This window comes from Microtus oregoni, unplaced genomic scaffold (genome assembly GCF_018167655.1).
Source record: "Microtus oregoni isolate MIOR12 unplaced genomic scaffold, Mior012 000060F_ref0000265, whole genome shotgun sequence".
NCBI lineage: Eukaryota > Metazoa > Chordata > Mammalia > Rodentia > Cricetidae > Microtus > Microtus oregoni.
Window position 1 is genome coordinate 10,122,547 of NW_024543870.1, and position 24,469 is coordinate 10,147,015.

The 24,469-nt window shown below is 44.6% G+C and overlaps 1 protein-coding gene and 1 long non-coding RNA gene across 3 annotated transcripts in view; one reads left to right on the plus strand and one right to left on the minus strand.

The window, feature by feature from the left end:
- Positions 1 to 913: 913 nt before the first annotated feature.
- Positions 914 to 9,630, minus strand: LOC121439260. The gene is made up of 2 exons (XR_005973236.1): positions 9,298 to 9,630; positions 914 to 1,071 (listed from the first exon to the last, which is right to left on the minus strand). It is a non-coding gene; the product is annotated as an uncharacterized LOC121439260 (long non-coding RNA).
- Positions 8,652 to 24,469, plus strand: part of Itgav (integrin subunit alpha V) — a 75,724-nt gene continuing 59,906 nt past the window's right edge. Inside the window, exons 1-2 of one of the 2 annotated variants that reach the window (XM_041639706.1) lie at positions 8,652 to 9,123; positions 20,441 to 20,571. In XM_041639706.1, the coding sequence (XP_041495640.1) occupies positions 8,939 to 9,123; positions 20,441 to 20,571 (316 nt within the window). In that variant the 5' untranslated portion in view covers positions 8,652 to 8,938. The remainder of the gene's footprint in view (positions 9,124 to 20,440; positions 20,572 to 24,469) is intronic. The other variant, XM_041639708.1, reaches the window with a different exon arrangement.

Sequence of the window (24,469 nt, forward strand, 5' to 3'; positions counted from 1 at the left end):
TTCAGTGTAAGACCTGAAAATCTAAAATTGATCAGGAAAACGCAGGGGAAATATATCAAGATATCAGTATAGACTAGGACTTTCTAAATAAGAAACTAATCATTTAGATTGATGAATGTGACTTCATCTAATAAAATGTTTCTTCATAGCAAGGGGCAGCATCAAACGCAGAAATGGCCTATGGTTAGGCTTCTGATAGCTGGACTGCAATGCTTTGGCAGCTGGACCTTGGTGGTCAGCAGCCTCAGAGGGAGGAAGTGGCCAAATATGGAAATAGACCTTGGTGGCTAGCTTTAGGAATGTAATTTAACCGTTTCTAGAAAGGCAGAGAGAATGGGGGAGAAGGGCAAGGCCTGCCAGAGCGTGTTTGCCAGGCCTAGGCTGGCTAAGGTTCCTTCAGGTAGAATGCTCACATTTCAGGGTATCCTAAACTCCTTCGAGGGAACTGCCAAAACGAGAGCTCCTAGTGTCTCTCCCCAGGAACTCTGCTGTAAAATGGCCTGCCTCGGGAAACTGCCGGCTCGTGTCCAAGCAAGGTCAGCAGATGGAGAGAGACCTTAGAGCATCCTGGCAAGAGTTCCTTTAGCCTGGAGGAGGCCTGAAGAAGCCAGCCAGCCTATGATTGCACACTGCCCCTCACACAGAGACACTGGGGTTGTAGAGTTGATATATGACCATCACAACATGCAACACTCCAAGAGTAGACAACATTGTCTTTCAATTTTTTTAAATGCTGCTCTGGGCTGGCCTTGAACTAACAGAGATACACCTGCCTCTGCCTCCTAAGTGCTGGGATAAAGGGTATGTGCTACCGTGCCTGTAATACCTTCCAAAATGTTTATGTGAAAAAAAAAAATCAAGCACAAACATCGTGTTAGGGTCCTCCAGAGACATATAAGCAATAGAATGAACATGTCTTACAAAGGGGATTTATTGGTTTGGCTTCCACAACAGCTGCGGAGTCCAAAGGAGTGGATGTCTGGTCAGTTTCCATCTGGTGCTGAAGCTGGGAAGGCTTTCTGCAGAGCCACTCGACTGCAGTCCACGTAGAGAGCAGAAAGAAGCTGACTTCTGATATAAGGAAAAGTAAAAATGTATCAGCAAGGCAGCAACGAACAGATTAGATGCAGCCAGCATCAGGGCTGGAGGGGAGTTTTCATTACTAGAAACTGTCGGTTTTCCTTCCCACCTCATTATATCTGGGAAGTGCTGCTGGAAAGTGCTGCTATCTCTGGAGGAAGGTCTGTCCCCCTCGGTTGATCCTTCCTATCTCAGTTGGTAGAGTGCTTGCCTGGCCAATTCCCTCACTGAATGAAACTAGATGTACCAACACATACTTATGAGCCTAGCTTTTAGACTTGAGGCAGGAGATTAGGAAGTTCGAGGACATTCTCTGCTACAGACACACTACATAGCGAATTTGATGCGACTCTGCACTACACGAGACCTCACCTTAAAAAAAGAAAAGAAGCAACATTTAATACTCTAATGTTGTATTAGTGTTGGCTGGTCCTCCCTGGGCTACCCTGAAGCATTACCTTCTGCTGTTTTTCTCAAATGTTCTATGGAATTCTACCACCTGCAACTTTCCATATTTGGATTACTTGAAATCAATAAAAAGGGGGTCAAGCCATATCTTCAGGTTACGACAGGACATGTTCGTGGTGAATGAACAGAAAGCCAGGCGCCAGTGAGGTTGAGATCAGCGTTGGCTGAAGTACCTTTGAGATTCCTTAGGGACACTAGGAAGGAAGTTGACACTCTCAGACACACAAACAACCACACATTGTTTACTGAAGATCAAGCCAATCTCACCCTACTGCTCCAGAAGAATCCCTCACATTCTGTGACTAGGTTCCCTAGGACGAGTGAAATAACTGGTGAACCTTGCATTGCCTGACCTCAGGGCTCGGCCTTCACAGACTTGTGACTCAGCACCACATTTAGAGGTGAGCTATGCGTCTCAGCGTGGCAGAGCTGTCAAAGGCATAAAAAGTAAGAAAGAAGGTGGATGTGTTGATACCAGAGCAGTTTCTGGTCGCCTTTCTTTTTTCTATTTTTTCTTACCACCACACTATACCTTTTTTTGTGGTGACTGAATTAGTAAATGAAAACCTCCCAGTAGTAGAACTGGAAAATCAGGTGCAATTTGGTGCAGAAACAGAGAAGAAAATTGACCTTTAACCACTGACACTTGCAGCTTTGGAAAGATAAACAGAAAGGACTTCAGTCTATTTAGTCCATCAGCAGACTGATTCTCTACCCCTTGAATGAATACCGCTGGCAGCCATTCTGCTCAGCTTTGGAGCCACTGGCCACATGTGACCCTGAAACAGTTTACACTGCAATTTAATTTTCCAGCCATGCTGGTAACATGTATTCAGTACTTAGTCGTAGCTACCTGTGGGTGATGCAAGTAGGTGGAGGGCTTAAATATGAGTGTTTTCATTGCCACAAAGGTTTTTTTTTGTCTTCTATATCCCAGTCCATTTTGTATTTAGCTGCTCTTCTTCTTCTTCTTCTTCTTCTTCTTCTTCTTCTTCTTCTTCTTCTTCTTCTTCTTCTCCTCCTCCTCCTCCTCCTTCTTCTTCTTCTTCTTCTTTTTCTCCTCCTCCTGATCCTCCTCCTCCTTTTCCTCCTCCTCCTGGTCCTGGCTGCCCTGGGACTCACTTTGTAGACCAGGCTAGCCTTGATTGAACTCACAGGGATCTGCCTGGATCTATCTCCAGAGTGCTGGGATTAAAGGCATGAGCCACCACACCCAGCACTTATTTCTTTCTTTCTTTTTTTTTTTTTAATAAATCTTTATTTATTGCATATACAGTGTTCTGCTTGCATGTATACTTACAGGCCAGAAGAGGGCACTAGATCTCATTACAGATGGTTGTGAGCTACCATGTGGTTGCTGGGAATAGAACTCAGGACCTCTGGAAGAGCAGCCAGTGCTCTTAACCTCTGAGCCATCTCTCCAGCCCCCCACTTATTTCTTTTTAAAGAATGTCGTTTACTATTACATTTTGGGTCATAAAATCACTAGGCTATCCTTAAAAGTTTCTTGCATATGTTTGTCTGAGACTGGCTTAGGTATATGAAAATATGTATTCTCCTCAGAGAGTATTTCATTAAAGTTGCTGCTTACCACTTTTGTTGTCTGTTTTTCAAGACAGAGTGTCTTTGTGTAGCCCTGGCTATTCTGAAACCCACGCTGTAGACAAGGCTGGCCTTGAACTCATAGAGATCCACTTGCCTCTGCCTCCAGAGTACTGGGATTAAAGGTGCACACCACCACCATCCAGCTATATATTTTATTTACCAAATAAATTTAATAAAAGAGAAAACATTTTTAATCTATTTTTATTTTATTCATCTGGAAACAGAAGAGCTAAAATGAAGCCTATCTGCTGGTGCATACCTTAACCTAGCACTCAGGAAGTTCAACCAGGGGGACCATGAGTTCAAATCCAGCCTGGCCACATATGTTTGGTTTTATTTCATTTGATGTATTTATTTACTTATGGCAGTGCTGAGGATTGAACCCAGGGCCTTATGAGTACTAGAGAGACACTCTACTGGCAATGTGGGCCATGCAGTGAGCTCTTGACTGATTAATAATACATAATAACAATAACAACAAAACCAACAACAGCTAAAATAAGGTAATTGGAGTAAAAAGGTAGCAGTGCAGACTCAGATTTGAAGGATCTTGCTCACATCGAAATGATAGAATGAATTTGGGTAGCTGTCTTCACAACAGTGATCGCTGCTTCAAAACCAAAACAAAAATATCAGACAGACAGGACAGCCGTGATGCCACTTTTAGTCCCAGCACTTGGGGGGCAGAGGCAGGTGGAGCTGTCTGAGTTGATGCCAGCCTGGTCTACACAGCAAGTCCAGGACAGCCAGGGCCACACAGAAAATCTCTGACTCAAAAAACAAAACAAAACAAAAATCTAACCATAGAAATACCTTTATCCTTTGGGGAAAAAAGGCGGAAACTGTACCAAGTCTTTAATTCATTTTGCTCCTGTGATCTAAGCCTAATTAAATTATGATTAAGTGCTCTGTATTAGTGAACATAATCATCTCTGGTTAAATCCAAATATTTAACATTTCATGAAAATCCCCTGGCACATTTCCATAATGATGGAAAGGTAGAAATTCTTAATTATCCCTTCAACTTTAGAGGAAGTAGTGGTGGAGACTTTAGGAAAACCCCAAGTGAATCATCTAAAATGCACAAAGCCAGGGAAGGCACCAGCCCATCCGATAAGTTGATCACTCACCAGAACTAAATTCATTTTTGTTATATGAATGCCAGTCATAGAAGTCCTTCCACAGAGTAGGTAAAGCTCTAAAGTCACTAGAAAGTGAACTCACTCTAGCTTCAGTAAATAAAGATAACTTCATATCAGCAAGACAACTGCCAGGTGACGCTGTTGCTTTAGCTACTTAAACCAACCAACCAATCAGGAATGGAAACATATGTAGAATAATTTCTACCTAAAAAAGGAAAGAAAACAAATACTTGTCACTCACATTAAATATCTTGTTAAGAAGACTAAGGTGGAGGTATCAGGTAGTCTGATTTATTAAGAGGTACTTCAGAAATTAAGAACCCTGGCTGCTCTCCCAAAGGTCCTGAGTTCAGTTCCTAGCACCCCCATGATGGCTCACAGCCATATGTAACTATAGTCAAATAGGACCCAATGTCCTCTTCTTGTGTACAGATGTCCATGCAGATAAAACACCTGTAGATGGAGATTGCTCGTCGTTTCCCAACCGCTCAGACCTGAATAACTACACAGGAACTGTATTAATTACAACACTGCTTGGCCAATGACTCAGGCATGTTCCTCGCTAACTCTTAAATCATAAATTAACCCATTTCTATTAATCTGTGTATCGGCACAAGTCTGTGGTTTACTGGTAAGGTTCTGGGTGTCTGTCTCCTTTGGTGGCTACATGGCATCTCCTTTACTCCTCCTACTTTCTCTCTATATCTCTGTTCAGATTTCCTGCCTGACTTTACTCTACCAAGCCATTGACTGAAACAGATTCTTTAATACCCAATGATAATAAAACATATTCATAGAATATAGAGGTATCCCACAAACACCTATATATACAAAATAAATAAATATATATTTTTCTTTTTGTTTATCAAGATTGGGTTTCTCTGTGTAGCCCTAGCTGTACTGAAACTCACTCTGTAGACTAGGTTGGCCTCAAACTCAGAGACCCAACTTGTTTAGGGTATGGGACATCACGTTCTGCTAACGTAAACAAAAGAAAAGAAAGTACAACTGGAAACCTAAATACTAGCATCTTTAAAAAGATAGAGGCACCATCTTGAATAGTACACTGTGAAGACATATAATTCAAGCCTGGAACAAGGATTCACAGTTCTCAGAAACTCGCTCTTCCTGCTCTGCAATTCCTAGACCATGACGTTCACTGCTAAGCATGCTCTCTCCATGCTCACAAAGCAGCTGTGTAGCTCTGAGCAGCTGCCGAAAAGAAATGGGACAGGAAATAGCGTCCCTGATACTGACGGTACCCTTTCTTCCCATCAATTGTCTTGAAGATCCTGACAACTTGTACTGGCATCTTTGGTTGTCTCTACAGGAACTTTTCCAGCCTTGACACTACCATTGGTAAAGGCCTTCTGGTTATAACTATTTACATTTATCGTAAGCCTGAAGGAAATGTGCTTTAGAAGTTTAATTTATAATCTCCACTAACAGCAAGGTCATGTTTATACAAAAAAGAATAGGAGGGAAGCATTAGTAACCATTTGGGGACTTGCTGGCCACATTTCAAACTGGCCCACATGATTCTATTTATGAGTCATGGAATTGAAAAACTACTGTGTTCTGTGTTTGTTTGTTTAGTTTAATTTAAAACATTTTAAAACAGGTGATACACACCTATAGTCCCAGAGTTTGGGAAGTATGGACAAGAGGGTCAGAAGCTCAAGGTCAGAAGCTCAACCTTGAGAATGCTCAATGACTTAGACAGTTTTAGGGCCAGTCTTAGGTGCATGAAGCCTTGGTCAAAATGAAGGGTGAGAGGTTCCTGGGTATAGTGGTTCCCTCCTGTAATCAGCACTTGGCAAGCTGAGACAGAAATGTGAGTTCCATTCCTACCTGCTCCCACCTCCAAAGGCAAAGGAAGATTCTGTATTAGCAAATTCTAAACATACAGGAAATGCTGAGGTTTTTGCGCCTAAGCCCTAATTCAGTTGTTCAGCAGTGGAACAGTCCATGTGGAAGAGCACACAGAATAACTTCCAGAACTGGAATTTTTGTGGTTATTAAAGGGCTGCATTAAGACAGGATTTATAGCCCCTCTGTATGCTGTGATTACCATTGGTTAATAAAGAAACTGTCTTGGGTCTATAGCAGAGCAAGACAGAACAGAGCTAGGTGGTGAAAACTAACCTGAATGCTTGGAGAAAAAAGGTAAGGTAAGGGAGAAGCCATGAAGCCACCACCAGAGACAGACATGCTGAAACGTTGCCAGTAAGCTACAGCCTCATGGTGATACACAGATGATGAATGGAAATTGGTTAAATTAAGATTTGAGGATTAACCAGAAATATGCTTAAGCCATTGGCCAAACAGTACAGCAAATAAAATAGTTTCTGTGTGGTTATTTCGGGGCTGAGCAACTGGGAACAAACAAGTGGCCGTACTACAACAACCGTATAGTTAGAGTAGGTACCAATTTTAAAAACATTTAAAAAACAAATTTCCTCAAGTAGTTATCATGAAAGACGATGTTGTCATTTTAAATCTCGATTCAGTAAAAGTCGTGATTCCTCTTAAAATTTGTGCATGTCGACTATCTGAACGGGACTTGGGAAACCCCAGGCTCATCTTTAGAATTGAGAGCTTTTGTCTGGAGAGCTGTGTGGTTTTCAGAGTGAGATACAGAGGTCATTGGGCATACAGAGGATGGTCTTGCTGTCCATGAGCCACTATCTCCTTAAACCTCAGACTCTAACCCCAAATGGTGTCAAGGAATAAGGAGCAAGTACAGGATCTTTTTTGTTAGTTTTGTTTTTTGAGGCAAAGATCCTTTGTGAATCCCTGGCTTCCCTGGAACTATTTCTGTAGAACAGGAGACATCAAACTCATAGAAATATGCCTGTCTCTGCCTCCCAAGTGCTAGGATTAAAGACGTGCGCCTCCACTGCCTGGCCTGGTACATGATCTTATGTATACATATTCACAGTAGATTTCCTGTCATTGCTTCGGCAAAGATGCTGGCCTGTGGTTGGTAAGACCACCCAATGGTTATGCGGAGCATCTTTTAGTGAAATTTTAAAAATCAAAATGAATAACTCAATTAAGTGTATACATGACACCACATAGAACTATTTAATGTTAGATGAATATATGCTGTCACTGAGGTACTTTCCTGTCGTTTGTGACAGGGATCTCTTTCTCCTCCTTTTTTCCTGTCTCTTCCTCCTCTTTTATCTTCTTTGAAACAAGGTCTCACATGCAAACCTGGCATATGCCTGGAACTTGCTACACAGGCTTGATCTTTCTGTCTCTGACTTCCTGCCAGGGTTCAAAAGCATTTGCCATCACACCCGACTCAGTCACTAAATTCTTTAACATTTCATGTGCAACATAGGAAGACTCTGAGCAAACTTGAAAAAAAATGTTGTATGTGAATGAGTGTTTCGTCTGCGCATAAGTGTGTGCACCATAGAGGCCAGAAGAGGAATTGGAACTGGAGTTACAGATGTTTGTGAGCCAACATGTGGGTGCTGGACCACTTTACCAAAGCGGGAGGGAACACTTAAGAGCCGAGCGTTCTTTCTAGTGCACCCGCTCTGAGCAAACTTTACTCTTCAGTCATTCACTGACTGAAAAGGAAGTAGGAATCTAAAGAAGCGGGCCAAGATTTCTGTACAGAAGGAGCACTCAGCCCGCCCTGTCCACAGGCACTGAACCTCAAGTGCTCCGTTTCCATTCCTGTCTTTCTGCCTCCAGCTCTAAAATCATGTTTACCTGAACTCCCTAAGCCGACTATCAGTTTTCCAAATCCTCGTTCCTCCTAGCAGGAATGAGGCCTGTACTCTTCTGGGTGGATTTGGAAGACTCATCACCTACTCTGCCTTCCCAACACTTTGTCAGTCCGCGAGATCCGGGTCCACACACCGCTTCTGGGAGGGGCAGTGCTAGCAACCTTCTGGCAGTTTATAATTAAGTTCAGTGTGTGGGGAATAGAAGGGGAGGGAAATAGCACATAATTACAGAGTTCTCTGTTGCTGAGTGCCTGCCGGCCTAAGTAGCAGAAGTTCGAGAAGCGGATAACGCTTTCCGCATTCTTAAACACAAAAGTCTCCCAGAAGTTCCAGGAGGAACCGGGGAACGAGGTGTGCCTGGGCCTCTTTCGCTTCATTGTCGCCATCCTCCAGCTGGCTGGGTTGGCCGGAAGGCCCAGGTGGAGGCGCGCGGCCAGTGTCCCCAGGCCCTTTGGGTCTGGGCCGCAGCCCCGGGGCGGGTTCCGAGGACCCGCTGCCAGCGCGCACGGAAGTGCGCTCGGCTTTCTCCTGTGGGAGGCCACCGTGAGCGCGACTTCCTTTTTCGGCGGGCGGCCCGGCCTCCCTGGCTCCTCCTCCCCTCCTCTCTCTACCCCCACTCCGAGCCCAAGCAGCTCCCGGCCTGAGGTACGACGCTCGCCTCGCCAGTACTCAGTGCCAGCCGCCGCGCTAGTGAGCGACCTAGCCGGAGTCCCGCGTCGCACACCGCGCCCCCTGGGTAGCCGCCCAGCTCAGCCTCCCGCCTCCAAGCCGCTCGGCCGCCCTTGACCGCAAGCGCACAGCACAACACAGCGCAACACAACACAGCACAGCACAGCACAGCAGTTTGGGCGCTCGCAGGCGGGCATCGGGACAGCCTTTGGGCTCCGCGCCCGAGCGATGGCTGCTCCCGGATGGCTGCTGTTGCGTCCTCGCCCCCGTGGCTTTCTGCTGCTTCTGCCCGGCCTCCTGTTGCCCCTCGCCGGCGCCTTCAACCTGGACGTCGAAAACCCCGCCGAGTACGCCGGCCCCGAGGGAAGTTACTTCGGGTTCGCCGTGGACTTCTTTGCGCCCAGCAAGTCCTCGTAAGTGGCCGCGCTTGTGTCCCCAGGCGCCCCCTCCCCCACCGCGTGCCCCCACCCAGCCTATCCGCACCCGGTCGTTGGCTCCACCAAACCGGCCTACCCACTCCATCCCGCGGCTGGCTCAGGTCCTGCAGGGATGAAACATTTGTGGGGATGACCTAGCCTGGCACTCACCATCCACTTTGACCCTGTCACCAACTTCGGATTGGCCAGGGACACTGGCTTTGAAGGAGCTGTTTAACATCTAGGAAAAGTTGGAAATCAGTACAGGCTGGTCCGGCGGGACTTTTGGCTTCTCTGTCATTCTGTGACTTAACTTCACTTGGTCCCAGAACTTCTTTTTCTCCCGGACCATTTAGCCTCTTCCTAGTGCTTTTTGCTCTCCGAAACCAGCCCTTCTCGTCTGATGGTCTGATTCTTTTCCTTTTCGTTCCTTGTCTAGACACTACGATGACTAAAGTGATCACATTGTCGCGTTAAATTGTAAAGGACTGTGCGACCTTTGCGTCTTTGAGGTCCACCAGATGAATGGAATGTGTCATCTGTTCCTTTTCTAGTCCACTATTTAGGTCATTGTTCAGAAAGAACCGGGGTGTTTGCCGAGTTTTCCCTCGCTGCAGGTCACTGAAGAATTCAGCAGTTCGTGTTCGCTTTCAAATTACCCTCGCCCTGTGTTGCAGCGTCCCTGAGAATTTGTAGCACTTATTGTCGCTTTTGGATTAAAAGCTGTCTCTGGCTCAGTTGGGCTGGCTGGCATCGTTCTTACCCCTGCGTGTCAGTGTTAGAAACACTGATTTAATGGATGTTTTATAATGTTGGTTACATGGTTTTTTGAAAGGAACTATTATTTCTTTGGTTGTCTCTCTGTGCTCACAAGTGGTAACAATGCATTATACACACAAACACACACACACACAATTTATTTTGATGGTCAGTACTTGGGTAGGACCATTTTCTTGATATATGCTTAATTGGAAGGTGGTCTAAATGTTTGTCTGTGGTTTATTAGGACGGTCTTTAGGATTATTGTCATCGTTTTCCTGCGTACCAGTCTTTAAAGCTACGCATACTTTGGGGGAAGCTGGCAAAAACTAGACCATTCAGCACACGGCCTTATTCGCACTGATATCCAGTGCTTTCTGAGAGACTTGAGGGCTCCAAAAACCATAAATGCACCAACTTCAGACAGCATTAACCACTTCGCTGTGATGTGATTGATCTCTTTGTGGGGGGTTGGAGTAGAGTTTGCATCTCTGAGCTACCACCCCTTCTCCCCCCAATCTAATCATTTTAATTAGTTCACCACTTGACATTTTCCCTTTCTGGGTATTTTTAAGTGTATGCCTTTTCTAGCATGGGCATTCTAGTTGCTCCCAGGGTACACCATTTAGATTTAATTCTACAGAAATTCTGACTTAAAATATATTCTCTGCCTTACATCAGGAATTAGCATTTAAATAATTCAGAGTTGATGGGATGTTGGACAAATGCTGTTAATTGTTTTGTTGTTATTAATATTATTGTTGCTTGCATCTGTTAATCTATGGCAGAAGTTTAGTGTCTAAGGCACACGGCAGGCTGGTAAGCTTTTAAATGTTCCTGCCATGGAGAACAGGGGTATTGAGCTGTTGGTGGTGTTTGGCATTACTGACCGCAAGGAATGTGGCATATCTTTGGAAAACCATATGGCCGAAGAACATGTTCTGAGCGTACACACTTTCATGACCTCATGTGTACATCACCTCATGCATGGGCCATAATAGTAAGATACTGTGGAACTGGAGAGATTGCAGGTTGTATTTTGAAACAGTCATAGAAACTTTGGTACCAAGAGACCAGAGCTCTGTCTAATGTAACTTAAAAAAATCAAAAGAAACTTTGAGGTATTGTCCCCTCCACCACCACAAATTATACCCAAATGAAGGTTTATAATTACTGCCTTTTTCAGATTAAATGACGATTATTACAAAATCATGCTTAATCTTAAAACAAAACAAGAAACAAACAATGTCATTTGATAGTGGCACATGCCCCAAATCCCAGGACTCTGGAGGCAGAAGCAAGAAGATCTCTAAGGTTGGGGCCAGCCTGGTCTATAGGGATGTCCAAAACAGCAAGGCAACACAGAGAAACCTGTCTCAAAAAAAAAAAAAAAAAAGAAAGGAAGAAAAGAAAAGAAAAAGAAAAAACCAAATAGACAAAATTATGCTTAGTCTTGGTAAAGGCACGCCTAAATGCAGAAGGCATTGGACTCCGCAGAGCTGTATTATCACTGTTTATATGTTTGCGTGGGGATGTTGGATCTCTTGGGATTTGAATTACAGACAGTTGTGAGTTGCCATGTGGGTGCTGGGAATTGAATGTGGGTCTTCCAGAAGAGCAGCCAGTGCTCCTAACTGCAGAGCCATCTCTCCAGCTCCTATCATAAGCTTTTAAAGGAAAACTATATAATTATTTGTTAATGAAAGAGGGTTTTTGATTTTGTTTTTCCTGTGTGAAAAGTAGTAGATTAGAGAGGAAAGTAGATTTTGTTTATTTATGATTATTCCTGTTTCAGGGCTCTAAATGCTGCTTGGTTTCACCTCTCATCTTTCTTACTATAGAAGATTATGACTGAGCTGTCTCCGTGTTGTTGTGGGAATGAATGCATCAATATTGATTGAAAAGAAGCACTAAGTAAAACTGCTAAGACGAAGCTGGGCCGTGTGGTTTGCCTCTGTAGTCTCAGCACTGGAGAGACCGGAGGATCAGGAGCTCAGGGCATGCCCCAGCTATGTACTGAGTTCCAGGCCTGCCTGGGGGAGGACATGATCCCTGCCTCAAAACACAGGAAAGGCCCTGGTTTCAAGTTCTTTTCTTCATTAGAAACAATGTTACCATAGCTTGCAGGTCATTTAGCCTAAATTCGTCTATGCTAACTCATTTTGTCTAAAAATGAATTATATTTGCATCAAGAGATGTCAGCTGCACCTCTATTTCTATTCGTGGAACCCACTTTTTCTCTGTCGCCCTGGAGACCCTTTCATATTCCTCCCCCTCGTTTTCTGTTTTACGTTGTCTCCTGCTCCACTCTGCTGAGATTAGTCACTGCTTAGTCACCAGGCGGAGGGGTTCCAATCTTTTCCTTGTTAATACTTCCTTGCTTCTATCTCTGCTCCCTGCTCCTGCTTCTTACTTGAGCCTGGGTCTGGGCCGCTAGAGCCTCTTTAATCTGCTATCCTTTGGCTGCTAGGTCTGCAAAAACGCCTTGTATGTTTCAACTGGCTTTATATTTCTGAAACATTGTTTTTGCTCTTGCTATTCTGTTGCTGATTTCTTTCAGCAGTGCTTCCATTGGCTGAGAAAATCCAGACCTAGGTTAAGACCTCCCCTGGCTACTGCTTTTTAAAAATCTCAGTGTTGTAGTCATTGTCCCGATATCTTAGGAAATGACTGAATGCAGTGTTACCTGAAATCCCAGCACTCAGTCTGGGGTAGGAGAGGTTTGTCACAAGTCTGAGACCAGCCTGAGCTATGTAGAGAGTTCTAGCCTAGCTAGCCTTAGCTACAGAGTGAGACCTGGTCTCACCGCCTCCTCCTGAAAAAGACTAAAGCTATTTTCAAAAACTTTCCTGTGACCGTTACTGTGTGGGCTAATGTTGTTCCATCATAAATAGTACACGTGCATACGCTGCAGTCTCTGTTATTTAGAAAACACATCTTAGGTCTATTACTTCTGATTCAGACCACAGATGTTTTGGGCAGATGTGGTGGCTCAGCCTTAATTCCCAGCTCTTGGGAGGCAGAGGCAGGCGTATATCTGTGAGTTCCTGGGAGAAATGTATGACATTTGGTGGTTAATGCTTCCGTTTTACTTTATAGGGTTGTTGACCTGAAGCGTTTGTTTGTTTGTAGAGCAAATCTGGAACTTGAATCACACCTCAACTGTCTTATACTCAGTTCTTTTTAGATATATAAGTAGTCTTTTTCTTTTTTCAGAAATTCCATTTGGTGGGGGCTCATTGGTCACCCTAAAGTTAGCTACATATATGAAACATACTTTATCTTGGAAAGGTTAGGGCTGAAAGCAGCCAAGTAGCTTAGTTCATCTGGAAAGTTTGAAAATGTGCTTGTCATTGCTTGGCCAGCTGCCCTGCTTGGTAGTCGGACTTCCATCCCGTGAAGTAAGTACCCTTCCTGCCTTGCCCTGGGGAGGAAGTGCCGTTAAGGGCATCCTCCTCCGACTGTCTTTCCTCATCTTTCCCTCCCCCATTAGCCCAGCGTTACCCTTCTTTTCCTGCTGCTTCTTAGCATCTTCCCCCTTCTTGGCATCGTATGAATCACACAGTCAGTTCTGGAGTCCTAAGGTGGCACTCCTGGAAATAAAACCAGTTATCTCAAAGCCCCGGCAAAGATGTGGCTCTTGATAATGTTATTGGACAATTTTTTTTTTGGGGGGGGAATGAGCCAGAATCTGTGAGGAGAAATTTGAATGTATATGGATATATGTTGCTTAACTTCAAAGTCTGCTTGCTCTTCAGTGAGGTCTTATGACCCCATGGCAACAGGCTGCCCACCTGTCCACTCTGCCAGGCAGTGCTGCGAGCCTCCTTTCCTGCCTTCGCTTTTCCTCTTTGGAGTTAATTACTTGAGCACCGATGGATCTTTGAGAACACTAGGAAAGAAAAGCTCCTTTGAAAGCGGATTTTCATTTTCACTTGCTATTTCATTAGGAAATCGCTTATTAATTATATCAGCTGCTGTTTGGAAGGCTAATGGCACCATCTTGTATTAGTCCTGAGCTTCCGACATTTTAAGTTTCCACTTATCCACTACCCACCTGGGAAATAATTTCTTTTAAGTAATGACAGAATGTTGTACCTCTGTTCCAGAGAGCAGAGATTTCAAGAGACTCCTCAAGTGACTAACCGTGCTTGCAGGCGTCCCCTCCTGTTTGCCCTGGGCGGTGCTGCAGCTGTGTCTGCCCTGCTGCTGCTCTTACTTGAGTTAGACTCTTGTAGACAATCAGCAGTCTTGGTGGGCGTTTCAGTAATATTACTTTCTTTTTGCAAAGTGTTTCATTGATCGAATTTAGGGTTTTTGTAGCATAAGTAACTTTTAATAGTTCTGGATTTTCTTTTTTCTTTCTTTCTTTCCTTTTCTATCTCTCTCTGTTTCGCTTTTTTACTTCTTTCTTTCTTTCTTTCTTTCTTTCTTTCTTTCTTTCTGGCAGGTTTCTCTGTGTAGCCCTGGCTCTCATCCTGGAACTCAGTCTATGGAACTCTATTCATGAGAATATATCTGTACCTTTACCTATGTATGTGTGTATGTGTGTATGTATGTATGTATGTATCTATCTATTTATCTATCTATCTATCTATCTATCTATCTATCTACCTATCTCCCTTTTAAGATTCTTTACTTTCTCCAAGTCTGTCTGTCTCTCTCAAATACTTAAGTATCAGTATTGCTTCAACATTAAGTGATGGTGCCACACCTTTAATCCCAGCACTCAGGAGGCAGAAGCAGGTGAATCTCTGACTTTGAGGCTATCCTGGTCTACAGAGTGATTTCCAGGACAGCTAGGGCTACAGAGAGAAGAAACACTGTTTTGAAAAGCCAAAACAAAACATAAAATCCAAAAAAAAAAAAACCCAAAAAAACCCTTAAGTATCTTAAAAGTAACTTATTGCAGTGATATTTAGATAAAGAAACTTCTTTATTTTAAAACTTTATTACACTCTATTTATTTATTTGCTTATTTATTTGTGCGTGTGTGTGTAAGTGGAGGCCCCATTGTTCCCATAAAGCAGTGAGAGGATAACTTCTGGGAGAGTCCTGTCCTTCCACCCTGTGGATCCTGAGGATCAGACTCTGGTGGTCAGGACTGGCAGCCAGTCTCTCTGTCTACCCACTGATCCTGCGGTTGGCACTTTAAGAATTATTAACCTGGGATTTAGATCCTCGCAGGCACCACGTGTTCCTTTTTATTATCCTCCTGTTTCTCTGCGTTTCACCAGTGGGCAAGTCTGCACAAGCAGGGATGTGCAGGGAAGCTGGGCCGGGCATCCGCATTGGCTCTTCTAATTACCAGTCTTTCATGCCTGCAATGTGCAGACAACAGATGAAAGCTCCGGCCTGGCTTCTGGGCTCCTCGCGGGCCCTCGGGCTGTGTGATGCCAACAGTGGCATTTTTATTCGCTGCCCTCTCCCACTGTGCCCTCTGCCTTTGCCAAAGGCTGTTCCCCAATAACTAACCAATGCTTCCCTGTTTCACAGCTGCCAAGTCAGGGTAATATCTGAAGTACAAAATTATATGTGTTACATGAGGAAATTATTTTAAGGATAGCTTAAATAATTGGATGATTAGGGAAGGATGACTTCTGTGGCCCAAGAGCTGGAGTACATCGGGGCCGACTTACAGATATGCTGTTTGTGTGAGGTTGAGACCTGTAGCTAACACATGTGTTGTTACCTGCTCAGGCAGAAGGCTGAATTACAGCCCTGCGTCCAAATGAGCACTTCCTTATAGGTAATGAATAGTTTTGGCAAAAAATTATAGAAGACCCTGAAAAGAAATACGCAAATGACAATCTCGAAGTGAGTGGCTTGTAGGTATCAAGGCAAATCTGGGAACCAGCTATTCTGACTTGGAAGATCATGTGGTCCACAAACTAAGAACTCGGATGACTGTCTTAGGAGCTGTGTAGGAAGGACCCAAGTCGTCTTCATAATGCAGACACAGAAATCAGCATGTAGAGAGTCTCAAGCAACCAGGTGACTGGCCCCTTTATGGCTCATCCTTTTTGACCTTAATGTGGTCAGAGGGAAGGGGAGAGCAGGGGAAACACTGGACACTGTCATCACGTTTAAGCCTGAAGGGTAGACGAAGGGACTTGTTCTAGACTGGAGAGCAGCACCTGGCAGAGGAACCAGGCTCCCACTCCCACCCCAGTGGGAGGACAGCGTCCCACAGAGCCTTACTTTGTGTCTGAGTTACTTTTCTGTTTATCTGGGCTTACAGTTCCAGAGGTATCATTCATAGGGTGGGGGAAACATTGGTAGCAGGTGGCTGATTGGGGCTGAGAGACCCCATTTTCAACTACAAACTCAAAGCAGAAAGAGTGAACTGAGGTGGGGTGAAGCCATACCCTCTCAGGTCCCAACCCTAGAGAGGGACTTCCTTCACCAAGGATACCTCTACTAAAGTTTCCATAACCAATCCACATCGCACCACGGGTGGGCTGGGGCCCCAGTATTCAAATACCTGAACCTAAGAGGACATTCCCGTTCACACCACTCCTCTCCTTTCTTCTGAGCTCTTATCCTCCCTAGTTCTCTGCTGATGAAATCACTGATTGGAAAAATCACAGTCCATGGGCCACATCTGGCCTCTGTCTGTCAGTGTAAATAAAGTTTTTTTTTTTTTTGAATCAGAACTATTCTCTTTCTCAGAGTACACTGGGGAAAAATAACTTTTTAAGATAAAAATGGACATTCATGGTACCCTTTCCACCTGTTAAAAATGTTTTTTGAGAGAGGGTCTCCTGTAGCTCAGACTGGCTCTGAAGTTGGCACTCTGTAGCCAAGGATGACGTTGGCCTTCGGACCCTCCTGTCGGTCTCCTGTCTGAGGAGATTACACCTGATTTTAGGTGGTAGTCGGGACTGAACTTGTGATTGTACGTTTTTTCTTTTCTTGCAGGCTAGGCAAGCACTCTATCAAATGCACTGAGCTTACCTGCTTTTGTGTTAGTAGAGGTGCAACCTTCAGGGTCACTTAGTCAAGGGCTCTGTCACCCAGCTGCATATGCAGACTTGCGGCCAATTGTTTGATCTGATTGAGAAGAAAACACACACACACACACACACACACACACACACACTCACACCCACATATAATTTATATACGTCTGACCAGGAGACTTGCATAGTCTGATTTGCCTATGGTAGTTAACATGCTCGGAAGGAAACGGGGGTTTGTAATGACAAGGAATTTCTTTTATCTTGTAGGTGGTTTAAATCTCACACTCAACCTTTTTTTTTTTTTTCTTGTGAAAGATTCTTGCTAAGGGAAAATGAAGCTGATTTCTTACTCAGAATCGTCTTGCTCTGATGGGAGAGGGGCCAGCCCTCATGTTTTTCTGCTGCCAAATATGACTGCATAAAGAGTTTTTAAACAGGGCGTGGCTTGGTTTGGAGTTTATTTGCATTTGGAATGTGTGGGTTACAAGGGAAGTGCTGGCCTCCCGGACATTTATTACTTAGCCGTCCCAACAGCAGACTTCTGTTTCTTCTAGGTGACTGCGACTATCCAGGTTAAGAGAGGTCGAAACTAATTTCTAAAAATTACAATAAATACATTTCATATTTAAGACGGAGGTTCATCACTCTAAGTTTTCCTTTGCCAGAGTTTAAATGACTTGTTTAGTCAAATGAAATGGTGGCAATAAATATATCTACTTAGTGCTGCCTCTTCTTCCCCTCTCTCTCTGCTCCCTCTTTCGACACCTCAGAACTAAATCTGTTGGTTTCTTTAACAGCAAGGTGGAGAGAGCTCATCCCACCCTTGTCTGTCTTCTCCCTAAACTCCTCCTGGGTACAGTTTGTTTTCGACTTTTTTTTTTTTTTTTTTTTTGTTTTCGAGAGACAGGGTTTCTCTGTGTAATAGTCATGGCTGTTCTGGAACTGGCTTTGTAGACCAGGCTGGCCGTGAACTCACGGAGACCCACCTGCCTCTGCCTCCCAAGTCCTGGGATTAAAGGCATGCACCACCACTGCCTGGCTCTGTTGGGACTTTCAACACCTCACTTCTCAAGGACCTCTGTTCAGATCCCCAGGCTATTAGGTGCCTCACAGATGTCACGATTGGGTAGATTGGGATCTGAGTCCGTGTTTTTCTGGGATCTCCCTTCTTCTCCCTGACCCTCTTGACTAGCACGCTGGAACGTGAAGAGTTGGGTGATGTTTTCTGTCTTCTCCAGTTCTACGTTCAACGTCATTGGTGCTGCCTTTCTCTGTCCATTCTACCCTTAGTGTTTCTCATGCTTCCCCATCATCTCCTCTGGCCAGGATGGGTGGTCACTGTTTTCTCCCTGAGCTTGCTTTCATTGATCCACTTTGTCTTTTTCTTTAATTCTCTAAAGGCTAGAAAGTCACCCCTCTAAACTTTTAGTCTGGAAGGCAGGCACTTCACGATTTAGCTTTTGCCAACTCCCAGGCTCTTTTGGGCCACTCCCAGCTTGCTCTCTCTGCTCAGCCCACTGCTCCTCTCTTCTGTCCTGGAGACTAAGTGCTTTCCCACCCAGGATCTTTATGCAGAACTTAGGGGGCTCCCACCCACCTCGTCCCTTTCCCTCCATCCCCTCCTTCAGCAACCTCTTAGGCACTCTCCTCCGCCTAAGCAGGTTCTTCTCGCTTCACTGGGAGTTCCCTAGTGATCATTTCCCTGGTGACTTTATCTCCAAAGGGTCTCTCTTTCTATTCTCCTATGATCCCTTCCTGGAGAGCTGTGACTTTCCTTTCCCTAAGGAAGGCCTGCTGGCCTTATTTCCAGGAAATCTTCTCTCAGCCGCTTGTCTCCTTCATGGCTCTTAGAAGGTCGAGTGATTTGTTGGTTGGCTGGTTTCTTGTGGGGAGGGCCATGTCTAGAACAGGCATCTTTAGTGCCAGAACTGAGCCCGATGCAGTAAATATGTTCAAGCCTCCACATTATTTTTTGAATGAATAGAAAACAAAAAGTTGGCCGGGTGTGGTGGTGCAGAGACATAGGCTGAGACCTTGTCTCAAAAAGGGGAGGAGGGGGTGAGGGATTTAGGAAAAAAGTACAGTGTGTGTGTAGGCATGTGGACTATGGCAAACATGCATGTGTGTGTATGTGTAGGCAAACATGCATGTGTGTGTGTGTGTAGGCATGTGGACTATGGCAAACATGCGTGTGTGTGTGTAGGAAAACATGCATGTGTGTGTGTGTGTGTGTAGGCATGTGGACTATGGCAAACATGCGTGTGTGTGTGTGTAGGAAAACATGCATGTGTGTGTGTGTGTAGGCATGTGGACTATGGCAAACATGCATGTGTGTGTATGTGTAGGCAAACATGCATGTGTGTGTGTGTGTAGGCATGTGGACTATAGCAAACATGCGTGTGTGTGTGGAGGAAAACATGCATGTGTGTGTGTGTGTGTGTAGGCATGTGGACTATGGCAAACATGGAGGTCAGAGGACAACTTTCAGGAGTCAGTCTTCTTCTACCATATAGCTTCTGGAACTCGAACTCAGGTTTACAGATGGCATCAACCTCCATTACTGTGTCACTGGCCCAACATCTCTTCTTATGTGTTTAAGACATATGGTTTGGGATTGAAGCCTATAATCCCAGTTCCAGAGCATCCAATAAACACCATCGTCTGAGCTACTTAGGTACCAGGTGTTAGCATCCAGGCACACTCGGCCCCCTCCCTTGGGAACCTGGCAGTGTGTCACCTCTCTGTGCATGGCAAGCAGGTCCCTGACTCTATGCAGGTGCCGAGGACCCTTTAAGAGACAAGCTCTGCCCTACTCCCCTCCCTTCCTTTTCTGCCATTTTCTCTGAGGAGGCCGCTTTCTGCCCCCCTTCCCCATTTTCTCTTCCCTTCCTATTCTCTTTATCTCAATAAACTCCACAGTCGAACTCTGTCTGCATGGTGTACTTGTCAGCCGCTGCAGTTTGGATCCACCTGTCCTGGGACCCACCTGTCCTGGGACCCACCTGTCCTGGGACCCACCTGTACTGGGACCTGCCACAGCTGTGGGACCCACCTGTCCTGGGACCCGCCACCGCTGTGGGACTCACCTGTCCTGGGACCTGCCAGGGTCCCACTCAACACCAGGCACAAATGGACACAGACAGACATGCAGGCAAAGCACTCACATAAATAAATAAACCTAAAAAATTTAAGATGCACAGTTTGGATAATACACATTTTAAAGTGAATATAGCAGAAATTATTTTATAATGGGACATTATGCCATTCAAAAATAATTATTTTTTTTGGTTTGGTTCTTAGAAATTTTTTTTTAATTTTTAATTTTTATTTTTTTGTGACAAGGTTTCTCTGTGTAACAGCCCTGGCTGCCCTAGAACTCGCTTTGTAGACCAGGCTGGCCTTGTACTCACAGAGATCCACCTGCCTCTGCATTCCAAGTGCTGGGATTAAAGGTGTGCGCCACCATCACCGAACTTTGAAAATAATTTTTAAAAGTATTTGTGGATAATCCCAGAATAATGTTTGGTCATAAATCATAATATAAACCTTCGGCTCTGTGTCATTTGAAATATCACCTTCCTTTGGTGTTTTAGCAGGACGTTTCTCCTGGTGGGAGCCCCAAAGGCGAACACAACGCAGCCTGGGATTGTGGAAGGAGGGCAGGTCCTCAAATGTGAGTGCTCATCCAGCCGCCGCTGCCAGCCCATCGAATTCGATTCGACAGGTAAGCCTCGGTTTGTCCATTCTCTTAGTTCAGACTGTGTGGTTGGTCGTTCTGATTTGAAGGCCGGGTCTCTCGCTGTATCCTTGGGTCACCTAGAACTCGCAGGCTAGTTTTGAACTTGAAGAGATCTGTCTTCTAGCAGCAGGGATCAGAAGCTACCGTACTCGAGCCCATTTGTTCTATTTTTTGTTTTAATGTAGCAACAGGGCTGGAGAGATGGCCCAGGGGTTGAGATAGTTGCTGCTCTTACAGAGGATGGGCAGTTCCCAGGACCCACGCGGCATCTGACAACCATATGTAATGCCATTTCCAGGGGATCGAGTACCCTCTTCCGACCTAGGAAGGCACCAGCCATGCACAAACCTGTGTGTGGACGAGACAAATCTTTTTTAAAAAGCAGCAGCTCGGCACCACCACCCCACATCCACAGGGAGAGGGATCTGTAGACGTGATTTCTGTGTGTGTGGTAGCAATTCTGTGTATCTCTGTTGTTTTAGATGTCTTCCAATTTAAATCGACAGTGTCAGTATGTAGATGTTTTGGGAAATTCTATTAGGATAAGCTTTTATCTCTTCTGGGAAGAGGGAGCTCTCAAGAACTTGGGAGATTTGTGCTGTTTTTCTGGGAGCCAAACTGAGGCATGACTCACTGACCGCTACAGATTACCTCTCTAATCTTGAATGTATCCCATGTTTGGTGTAATGCAAAAAAATTTTTTTAAAAAAATGGAAGAGTTGAGGAATCATTATCATTTTGAGTATTCAAATAGATTTAGGTAGCTTAAAAAATCATTAACAAAATTCTATCTAAAATATATTTGGAAAAATTATGTTGATTACGGATAGCAGTATAATTTAATTTTTAGAACGCATTTCAATGTCAAGCACGGTGGTGGCAGTATAAAGAAGTTAAACTCAGGAAGATGAGAGATAATTCAAATTTTACATTTACATCATTGGAATAAGATGTTCAGGCTCCTATACGCATTTATTTTGGTGTGTTCTTATGTGTTTTTTAAAAGTTTAGTGAGCCAGAGAGATGGTTCAGCAGTTAAGAGCACTTGCTGTCCTTGTAGAGGACTGGTGTTTGGTTCTTAGTACCCACCTGGTGGTTCACAGCCATCTGTAACCGTGGTTCCTAGGGTTCTAACGCCTTCTTCTGACCTCTGTGGGCCTGAGGCACGCATGTGGTGCGTATTTATCCACGCAGCAAAACACTGCACGGGTAACGATGAGACTGGAGACATCCATACAGCAGGCTAATGCAGTCTGGTACTTCTGTTTTCTGTCCTAGCTAGGGTTAGCTTCCTAATGCTGATGTCGTAAGTTATCTCAACCGTACTTCCCTCCTCTTTTATTACTGGGGATTGAGCTCAGGACCTGGTGTGAGGACACAGCCTCTGAGCTTTCCTTTCAGCCCCTAGATGTCTTTAAACAACACAAATTTATTATTGCTTTCAGTCTGAGGAGTTAGGCATCTAAAATGAGCCTCAGCGGGCAGACACTAAGTCTACCTTTCTCTTGGAGCCAACGGGGGAGGCCAGCAGCTTGTTCCTCGTTTGTTCAGCTAAGGCCAGCAGTGTCCGCAGGATTCAGTGCTGCCTCCCTCTACTGATGGCTGCCCTGCCTCCTCGTGGATACACCCAGACATCTCAAGGTGCTGCAGTTATTCACACCTGCCAAGTCTTTTAGGTCATGTGATTTTCCACTGATCTTCCCTTGGGAAGATTCTGGGAAGTAGGACGTACATTTTTCTCGTGGAGTGGCATTATTCTATTGGCCAGAGTCTCTTTGTATGTTTTAAAAATTGATATTGGTTATGCTGGTTATTGCTCTCTTCCAGCAAGAGCTGTGTTTATATAAATAGGCTTCCCTCCTTCCCTTGATCTTTTTCTGTTGGCAGCTGTGGTGATTTGGAATGCAGCCGTGAGTTAGAAGGCAGAGATTCAGGTTCAGACACTGATGACCTTGGGAAAGTGATTGACATTTGCTGGTATCAGTTTCCAGTTTCCCAGTTTGTCAGAGAAAGCAGAATTGTCTTGTAGATCAAAGGAGCTCTTGACTATGACCTCACTTTATTAACGACGAAGCATGCTGCAGGGGAAGAAAGGATTGTTACAGCCCCTTACTAAATTGCATAGAGAATAATCGTGAAAAAGGAATTATGAAAAAAGAAAGAAACAAAGATAATTGTGGCTGCTGAGTGAGTTACGTCTTGGTTTGCATTTTGATTTCTATTACTGTGACTTTGGGGAAAACCCTCTCATTGCCATGTGTTTCTTCCCTTTTCCTAAGGAAGCAGGTGGTACTAACAGATTGATCAATGCCCACATATATAGTTTATATATATATATCTATATCTATATATATATATCTGGGAATTGATATATATGTGTGTATATATAGATATATATAAACAAGAGTCAATCTTTTCCAGCTAGACATGGTCTCATGTTCCTCTTATTCCAGCTCTGTCATGGGCAAAGGCAAGAGTGTCACTGGGGCATGTTGGCTACCAGAGTAGCTCCAGGTCCAATGAGAGACTCTGTCTCAAGGGAGTAAGTCAAGAGCGATAAAGGACACCCAGTTTTCTGGCCTCTGTACACATGCATGGGTGTGTACATCCAACACCCAGCACATTATAACACATGCCTGTCCCCCTCTCTGGTCTCCACTGGGGAAGGAAGGCATGCTTCTTCACATGGTAATACAGGCTTGGCTGTATGCTTGCGAGTCATGTCTTCTGAAAGCAGAAGAAAGCCCTACCTTGGTCCTCGAGAAGGTCAGATGTAGGATCCTCTTCTTTTCGTCCTGAACATCTTTCTGCTGCCACACTCAAGCTGGGTTCCAGAAGGCCTCAGCTGCAGGCAGTAGACAAGCCTGGCCATGCAGACTCTCATTCAGAAGAATGCTGTGGAGCTATTTCCCCACACATTCCTAGGCTTTGCTTTAAATAACAAATGTAAAACTGGCCTCCGTGGCACACACTTTCCAGCTCACTCCAAAACATATTCCTGTAAGTTTAACTTCCTCCGGTTGGTGAGTTTTTGCCTCTCAGATATGTCTAGACTAAGTAGCCTTATACATTACAAAGTTAAGACAAATGAAACATCTTTCTTTTCCTCCTTGCTACACCATGAATTTAGACCAAAGATTTCTCCTTTAATGGGTGTGTTTCTCCTGTTAGAATCAGTCATCCCCTGGTTCAGAGCTGTATGATTGGAGGTCTGATAGGAGTAGATAATTTTGTCCAGTTCTTTTATTATTGATTAACTAACATATAGCTAATCTTGTCTTATTTAATATCTGCCACATTTAACAAACTGGCCTCACATGAGCCCTTTAAATCCACCTTCTACTCACACTTTGATCCGACTCATACCCACTCTTTCGAGACGGGTTGGTTTTATTTTTTTCTTTTGAAGTCTCCAGGAAAAAGATTTTGTTTGAAACTGTTTGGGGCTTTCAGCTCACTTCCTTCCCAACACTAGAAGGGAACAATCCAGCATTGAGAGAGCAGTGCTGTCCCTCAGGCCTGTGTTCTTTGTGCTGTGTTCCTGCAGAACCTCGGAGGTTACTCATGGGACGAAGGGGGAGAGTCTGAATAACTATAAATAAATAATGTTGGTACCCGGAAAATGAGCTTCAGCCGCTCTCTTCTGGATACACTTTGCCAAGATTTGTTTACCCTTAGAGGATAGCATCTTAGGCAAACGATGTCTTTACATGGTTCTGTGCTTGCAGCTTTGGGAGGGACACACATACAGTATGAGGGAGGGAGGGGACACACACCGAGCCAGCCAGATCAGCCGAATGCAACCCTGGTGAGCGACAGAGTGAGAGAGGTCATAGCCATACTGCCCCCACATCTGTGTTCCTCCACCACGGAAAGCACAGGC